The following is an 8844-nucleotide window of genomic DNA, read 5'->3' as shown; positions in this document are numbered from 1 at the left end:
GACCAGGATAAGTACCTGGCTCCTGCCTTTGGATCAGCGTGGTGCACCGGCCGTGGCGGCCATTGGAGGGTGAACCATCGGCAAAAGGAAGACCTTTCTCTCTGTTTCTCTCTCACTGTCCACTCTGCCTGTCAAAAAAAAAAAAAAAAAAAAAAGACAACATAAAACTATAAAACACCAGAAAAAAAGACAAAAATCCTTAGGATCTAAGTTTAAGTTAAAAATTGTTGGGTTTGGGGCCGGTGCTGTGGCACAGTAATATTAAAGCTTTTGGCCTGAAGCGCCCACATCCCATATGGGTGCTGGTTCTAGTCCTGGCTGTTCTTCTTCTGACCCGGCTCTCTGCTATTGCTTGTGATAGCAGTGGAAAATGGCCAAGGTCTTGGGCTTCTGCACCCATGTGGGAAACCCGGAATAAGCTCCTGGCTCCTGGCTTTGGATCAGAGCAGCTCAGGCCATTGTGGCTATCTGGGGAGTGAACCATCAGATGGAAGACCTCTCTCTCTCTGTCTCTACCTCTTTCTGTAACTCTGTCTTTCAAATAAATAAAAATAAAATATTTTAAAAAAAGTTGTTAGGTTTGACACCAAACTCATGATTAATGAAAGGAAAAGTTTATAAATTAGACATCATCAAAATTTAAAAAAAACTCTTGGTGAAAGACTTGGTTTAGAAGGTAAAAAGACAAGTTACAGAATGGAATAAATATTTTTTTTTTGATAGGAACCAGGCTTTATTATCAATGATTACAGAGCACAGGAGAGTGAGGCTCATGAGTGGAGGGCCCGCCACTTGTCCAGGGGGCCACGATTGGGGATGTACTTGACCCCGCAGCTGTCCGGGATGAGCCGCTTCTCCGCCACCATGTCTTCAAATTCATCCGCGTTAAACTTGGTAAAGCCCCACTTCTTTGAGATGTGGATCTTCTGGCGGCCAGGGAACTTGAACTTGGCCCTGCGTAGGGCCTCAACCACATGTTCCTTGTTCTGCAGCTTGGTGCGGATGGACATGATGACTTGGCCAATGTGAACTCTGGCTACTGTGCCTTGGGGCTTTCCAAAAGCACCCCGCATACCTGTCTGCAGCCTGTCAGCACCAGCACAGGACAACATCTTGTTTGATTCGGATGACATGGAAGGGGTGGAGCCGCACTCGGATATGAAAGCCATCTTTGCCACAGCTTTTTACCATGTATTTGTTGGCACAAATACGGGCAGCCTCCAGGGCTTTGGAAGAGAGCTGCTCATATTCATCCGACACCATGTGGCCACACAGTGGAAACTCATCCACTTTTGCCTTCTTCCGGCCCAGATCAAAGATACGGATCTTGGCATCAGGGACACCTCGGCAGAAGCGAGACTTAGGGTACGGCTTGTTCTTACAATACCGGTAACACCGGGCGGGGCGGCGGCCCATGGCGACACCAGGGTCTTCGGTGGCGTGCCGAAGGAAAAAGAGCAGAATGGAATAAATATTTACAAACCACATATTTGACAAAAGTCTATCATCTAGAATAAAGAACTCATAAAATACAACAGTAAAAAAATCAGTCTAATTAAAATATGGACAAAAGACTTGAAGAGGAATTTTTTTGTAAGACTATTTACCTAGTTGAAAGGCAGAATTACAGAGAGAGGGAGAGACAGAATGAGAAAGAGAGAGAGAGAAAGAGAGAGAGAGAATGAGTGTGTGATCTTGCATTTACTGGTTCACTCCCCAAATAGCTGCAACCATCAAGGCTGAGCTAGGTCAAAGCTAGGAGCCAGGAGTTTCATCTGGGTTTGTCTCCCACATGGATACAAGGGCCCAAGCACTTGGGCCATTTTCTGCTGCTTTCCCAGGCTATTAGAGAGCTAGATTGAAAGTGGAGCAGCTGACGCCGGCGCCGTGGCTCAATAGGCTAATCCTCCACCTTGCGGCGCCGGCACACCGGGTTCTAGTCCCGGTTGGGGCGCCGGATTCTGTCCCGGTTGCCCCTCTTCCAGGCCAGCTCTCTGCTATGGCCAGGGAGTGCAGTGGAGGATGGCCCAGGTGCTTGGGCCCTGCACCCCATGGGAGACCAGGAAAAGCACCTGGATCCTGGCTCCTGCCATCGGATCAGCGCGGTGCGCCGGCTGCAGCGGCGGCCATTGGAGGGTGAACCAACGGCAAAAGGAAGACCTTTCTCTCTCTGTCTGTCTCTCACACTGTCCACTCTGCCTGTCAAAAAAAAAAAAAAAAAAAAAAAAAAAAAAAAAAAAAAGTGGAGCAGCTGAGACACACACTGGCACCCATGTTGGACTCTGGCTTTACAGGTGGTGGCTTAAACCAAACTGTGATTCCTCCATACCATAAAATACTACTCAGTAATGAAAATGAACGACTACTGATACATGCAACAAACTGGATGAGTCTATGTATGGAAAATTACACTGAATGAAAAAGGCAATCCCTATGTGTCACACACTGTATAATCCCATTAATAAAATGTAAAGACAAAATTATAGAAATGGAGATTAGTGGTTTCCAGAGGTTAAGAAGATGGTGGCAGTGGAGGGAAGTGAGTGTAGTTATTAGAGGGCAACATGAAAGATATTTTTGGAGATGGAAATGTTGTGACATTATACTATAGTTTTGCAAGATGTTACCGTTGGGAGAAACTGGGTAAAAGCTACATGGTATTTGTTTGCATTTTTTTTAAGATTTATTTATTTGTTTATGTGAAAGAGGAGAGAGAGAAAGAGAGAGAATCTCATCTGCTGGTTTACTCCTGAACCTGGCTGAGGTCAGAAGCCCAGAACTCCATCTGGGTCTCCCAACATGGGTGGCAGGAACTCAAGTACTTGAGTCCTCAACTGTTGTTTCCCAGGCACATTAGCAGTGAGCTGGATTGGAAATGTAATAACAGAGACTTGAACCAGTCTATGGGATTTGGACATCCAAGTGGCGGTTTAGCCCCCCTTTGCCACAACACCCACTCTTCTCTGGTTTATGCTTTCACAACTGCTTGTTATTCCACAAATATCACAAAATTGAACAAAGATCAGATGTTTGCTTTACAAAATTTACATTTAGTTAGAGGAATTGGCATTATTTTTTAAAGTACAGAAATAATGCAAACTAGTTATAAGGGGGAGTTTTCCTGATTTGGGGGATATATTTTTGTGATCAGTTCTAAAAGATAGATTGGGGTTGAGTAAGTGAAGGGCGAGAGAGTTGTAGATCTTCCAGCACTGAGGGGAGGGCATGTGTGAAAACATGCTTGGGAAGGAACAAGACACACAGGAATAAAGGTAAGAAGGGTTGAAGGTCTGGAGTAGGGAGCTAGAGGGGATGGGATGGTGTCAGATGACTCTTGACTGTTCAGTCAGATCAGCAGGAACTTGGAGCCAGCTTTAGGATTCTGGTCTTTGAGAGCATGGAAGAAGATGGAATATTTTAACAGTAGAGAAATTTGCTCAGAATATTATTTTTAAAAGATCATAGAGTTGCACTATGGAGCGTTTTCTGGGGAAACAAGACAGATAGGAAGCTAGGTCTAGTAGCAGATGATAAAGCTTGGATTTAGGTTAAAGTAGTAAAAACTGAAAATCAGTGGATGCCTTTGAAGGAATTTAGGAGGCAGAATTCTCAGAATTTAGTACTGGCTGAATTCGTGTTGGAAAGGGAAGTTTCAAGACCAATCCATTTTTAGGTAGTTGATGGTGTCATTCCCTGAGATATTCCTTCTTTAAAGGAAAGATCTTCCGTCTAGGTTTCATTTTTTTATGAGGTTTATTTATTTATTTATTTGAAAGGCAGAGTTACAGAGAGGCAGAGGCAGAGATGGGGGGAGAGAGAGAGAGAGAGAGTTCTTCTGTCTGCTAGTTCTCTGAAGTCAGGAGCCAGGAACCTCTTCTGGGTCTTTGACACAAGTGTGTGTGTCACAAGTGCAGGGGCCCAAGCACTTGGACCATCTTCTACTGCTGTCCCAGGCCATAGCAGAGAGCTGGATGGGAAGTGGAACAGCTGGGACATGAACCGGCGCCCATATGGGATGCCGGCACTGCAGGTAGCAGCTTTACTCACTACACCATAGTACTGGCCCCAAGTCTGAGTTTCTATAAATGATATGTGTGTGTGTGTGTGTGTGTGTGTGTCCTTTGAGATAATCAAGTCAAACAGATAAATTTGTACCTTAGAATATGATCTGGGTTGGTGGTATGAATTGAGAATCATTAGAGGAAATGAGAACAGATAATATAAGGAAAGAGTTTACAGTAAAACCAGACTGTAAGATTCAGCCCTGGAGAGCAACAGTGCTTAAAGTTTGGATACAGAAGGATGAATCAATAAAAGAGACAGTCATGTGGTCAGAGACACAGGCGGGAAATTAAATAGTGTCAAAGAAACCAAGGAAAGCTTCGATGAGGCTGTAAAAAGAGAAATAATGTTACTAAGAAATTACCTAAGACGAGGACTGGAAATGTCTTAGATTTGACCTCTTGGAGGTCATTGGTGACCTGGAAAAGATCCATTTGGTAGACTAATGGGAGAAAAAGCCTAATAGGTTTATTAAAGGCTATATAATATGCTAAATGTAAACTTAATGATTTAATGTAAAATTCAATGATTGAATACATAATATGTTTATATAAACCAATGTATTATATATGAGGTAGGTACTATTATTCTCACAACTAACATAAAAGAAGCTAAGTCCTATAGACATTAGTCACATAAACATTCAGTATTTCAAGTCAAGATTCGATCATGTCCCTAGCATAACACTTCCCTAACTGAAGATAATTTTTTTAAAGATTTATTTATTTATTTGAAAGTCAGAGTTACACAGAGAGGAGAGGCAGAGAGAAGAGAGAGTCCCATCCGATGGTTCACTCCCCAGTTGGCCATCACGGCCGGAGCTGCGCCCATCTGAAGCCAGGAGCCAGGAGCTTCTTCTGGGTCTCCCACGTGAGTACAGGGGCCTAAGGACTTGGGTCATCTTGTGCTGCTTTCCCAGGCAGGCCACAGCAGAGAGCTGGATCAGAAGTGGAGCAGCAGGGTCTTGAACTGGCGTCCATATGGGATGCCAGTGCCTGAGGCCTAGGCGTTAACCCGCTGCATCACAGCTCCAGCCCCGACAATTTTTAAGCAAGGAAAGTTTCATTTTTTTCATTGAGTTTTCTTGCTTTTTAAAGATTTATTTATTTATTTGAAAGGCAGAATTATCAACAAAGACAGGGAGAGACACAAGGAGAGATTCTTTCATCTGCTGGTTTATTTCCCAGATAGCTAGAGCTGGGCTGGACTGAAGTCAGGAGCCATGAGCTTCTTCTGGGTCTCTCACGTGGGAGTCAGGAGCCCAAGCACTTGGCCCTTCTCAGCTGTTTTCCCAGGAGCATTAGAGAGCTGGATCAGAAGTGGAGCAGCAGGGATGCCGGTACCCAAATGGGATGCCTGTGTCACAGGCAGTAGCTGTAGCAATTTCACCATAATGCCTGCCCCACTTGATTTTTCACACAAAGTGAGATAGAACTTAGGTTTATTGATTTAAAAAATAATTTATTTAGAGGAAATATCAAACATACATAAAATAATAAAGAACAGCTTAATTCATCACCATTAACATTTATTAACTCATGGCTTTTCTTGTTTAATGTGTATCTAAGTCATCATCCTTCATCTTCCACTTCTGCTTTCCTTACCCCAGCAGATTATTTCAAGGGAAATCCCAGACATAGCACTTCCCAAATCCCATTTTTTTTTTAAGTTGTTCATTTTGTATGTTATAAACTCCCATGAGCATTTCAACTATCTGATTAAACCTATCTCATAGTTCAAATGGAAGAACAGGAAATAAAACTACATCTAAAGTTGTGAAAGTTTTGAATTTTTTTCACTTCCACTGAAAGGAACCATTATTGATTAAGAGGCTAAAGGTCAATCAATATTTCTTTTGATGCTTGGCTGCCTTTCTTTCTTTTTTTTAAAACACTTATTTTATTTAAAAAGCAAAGTGCCAGAGGGTGCCAAAGGAGAGATAGAGATAAAGATGCCTGCAATAACTGAGGCTGGATTAGGCAAAAGCCAGGTTGCCAGGAATTCCTTCCTGGTCTCTTATGTGGAATGCAGGGACTCTAGTACTTGGGCCACCGTTTGTGGCCTCTCACGTGCATTAACAGTGAGCCAGCAATGTCTGCAATTTGGCTGCCTTTCTGTAAGTTGTGTGCAGTAATGAAATTATCAGGAAAACTTAAATTTCCATATTTAATAATTTATACCAACATGGCTTTAGTCATTATTGTCTATAGAGGTCAGATAATGGACAAATAGCTAATGATTTTGTGTTTTTCTGGAGATGATCTCCATATCTTAAACATCATAAAGCTCTCTTGGAGATCACTTTGGGTCTGGTGAAGTCGTGGTTCCCCTTTGTGCTTTTATGTGACATCACAGTCTAAGTGAATGACAGCTCATGGTGTACCAGCTGCCAAAGGCTGAGCTGACTAGAACATGAATGAAAAGATGCTCCCTCTGCATGTTCTCTGTCTGAAGACAACAGATTCCATCTTTTTTCTAAAGTCCTGCTAAAGGTGGATTTTTTCTTCACTTGAATTTTTAAAAATTCTGTTTTTGTTTCATAGACTGAAGGTGGGATGTTAAGAGTAACAAGTTGTATATTAATAATGTATAATGCTTATGAATATTCAGTATATGTGATAGCATGAGCAGTTTTATTGTGAATATATCACATTTATTGAAAATAAATCAGTTTGGAAATTTTACACATTTCTGACTCTCAAAAAAAGAAAATCCATTCTGTGGGCCTGAAAATGTACAGCAGAGGAGTGGCAGAGGTTAATGTGTCAGGCGTTCTGGAATAGAATGATCACTGAGAACTGGCATGGCTAGGGCAGGCTTCATGGCAGACAGGCTTGAACTGCTTCTTGAAAAACAGGACTTTGTAAACTGGAACGGAAAGTGAAGGGATGCTAGGTGGGGCAACTGTAGTGAGCAAGGAATACAATGTGAAGATTTGTTCACAAGAGGATAAGGGTTTGTAAAGAATAAAGGGAGAACTGACTGGATTACATGGGTGGGGAAGTAAAGGGAATTTATTTCTGTCAATGCTGTTGAATACTGCAAGTATAAAGAAAACAAGCCTAATCTGTCAATTAGGAAATAGTTGTCAGTAACTTCATTTTGGGACACAATTGACACAGAAAGTCAGTAATTAAAATTAAAGTGAGATGTGAAGACAGGGAAACAGATCATCAAAAGTCTGTAGATCTTTCTTTTGGGATCTTGGAAAAAAGAAATATGAGAGAAATTAGAAATTAGGAAGAGGCTCAACGTCTAGGGGTCTCAAGATAGGGTGAGCTGGGCATCTTTATAGCTTTGTGAGGAAAAAGCCAATTAAAAGGGTAAAACATTTAAATGCAGGTGAAGAAAGATAAGTGATTTTAAGAAAAAACATTTTTAAGATGAAAAATACTGGCTGGCGCCGCGGCTCACTAGGCTAATCCTCCGCCTTGCGGCGCCAGCACGCCGGCACACGTTGGATTCTGTCCTGGTCGCTCCTCTTCCAGGCCAGCTCTCTGCTGTGGCCTGAGATGGCAGTGGAGGATGGCCCAAGTGCTTGGGCCCTGCACCCCATGGGAGACCAGGATAAGTACCTGGCTCCTGGCTTCGGATCAGTGCAGTGCGCCAGCCACAGCGCGCCAGCCGCAGCGGCAATTTGGGGGATGAACCAACAGCAAAGGAAGACCTTTCTCTCTGTCTCTCTCTCTCACTGTCTACTCTGCCTGTCAAAAAAAAAAAAAAAAAAAAGATGAAAAATATTGAGGACAGTCAACAGCACCTCTCATCATTCACAAACAACTATATAAAGTCAGTCTCTTCCTAAATCCTCCAGTACGCTTCTTTGCTATTCCATCTTTCTTGTTAACAGTTTGGTAAAAAGTTTTCCAACTTTGCCCCTTTATTTAAACAAATCGTCCCCCTCTGTCTTACTATCTGCCCCAAATGAATCTTTTTGTTAAATAAAAATGAAATGATGCCATATATATTTGTTTTCAAATTAGTTTCATTATATTGATCTCAGAGATCTTTCTAGGTCAATATACACACTCACAAATCAAATCCATATTACTCTTTTTAACAAGCACATAATGTTATTTTGTTTGGTTAGATTGTACTTTGCATGCAAATTATTTCATTGGTGAACCCTTCTTGGTAGTTTAATTAAAAAAAATGAATCACTGTGTGTTGCAGTGCTGAATAATGGTTCCCAAAGATATCCATACCCTGAACTCGGGAAACTGAATGCCACCTTATATGACAAAAAGCAATTTGCAGAGGTGATTGTTAATTCAATCATATCAACTGGGTATTGAAATAGAAAAATTGCCTTGGATTATCTGGGTAAGCCCTAAATGTAGTTTATATCCTACAAGAGGAAATAGAGGGAGATTTTAACTACAGAAGACCATATGATGACAGATGCTTAGGGATGCAATGTCAGATAGATGCCACTGGCTTTGAAGACAGAGGAAGGTACAGTAAGTGCAGGGATATGGGTAGCATCAAGAATCCAGAATAGGCGAGGAAATTGAGATCTTTCTTTGAGCCTGATGAAGAAATCAGTCTTGCTGACATTAATTTCAGCCCCCAACGAAACTCATTTTGGTTTTTTGGCCTCCAGAAGTATAAGAGTTAAATTTATTTTGTTTTAGGTCACCAAGGTTGTGGTAATTCAGTATGATCTTATCTGATCTTGATTACATCTGCAATGATCCTATTTCACATTCACTGGTAGGGAGGTTAGGACTTAACATGACTTTTTTGTGGACACAATTCAATTCATGTACATTTAAAAGATTT

General features: G+C 41.8%; 1 protein-coding gene across 1 annotated transcript; it reads right to left on the bottom strand.

Moving 5' to 3' along the window:
• Positions 1 to 727: 727 nt before the first annotated feature.
• Positions 728 to 1464, bottom strand: LOC149127345 (large ribosomal subunit protein uL16-like). Its single transcript, XM_089329037.1, has one exon. The coding sequence runs from the start codon at positions 1167 to 1169 to the stop codon at positions 771 to 773; it is 399 nt and encodes a 132-aa protein (XP_089185163.1). The 5' UTR covers positions 1170 to 1464; the 3' UTR covers positions 728 to 770.
• Positions 1465 to 8844: the final 7380 nt, after the last annotated feature.

This window comes from Oryctolagus cuniculus, chromosome 3 (genome assembly GCF_051225735.1).
Source record: "Oryctolagus cuniculus isolate XC-2025 breed Fujian yellow rabbit chromosome 3, ASM5122573v1, whole genome shotgun sequence".
NCBI classification, from domain to species: domain Eukaryota; kingdom Metazoa; phylum Chordata; class Mammalia; order Lagomorpha; family Leporidae; genus Oryctolagus; species Oryctolagus cuniculus.
The sequence above is the reverse complement of the archived record's forward strand: the minus strand, read 5'-3'. Positions and strand labels throughout refer to the sequence as shown.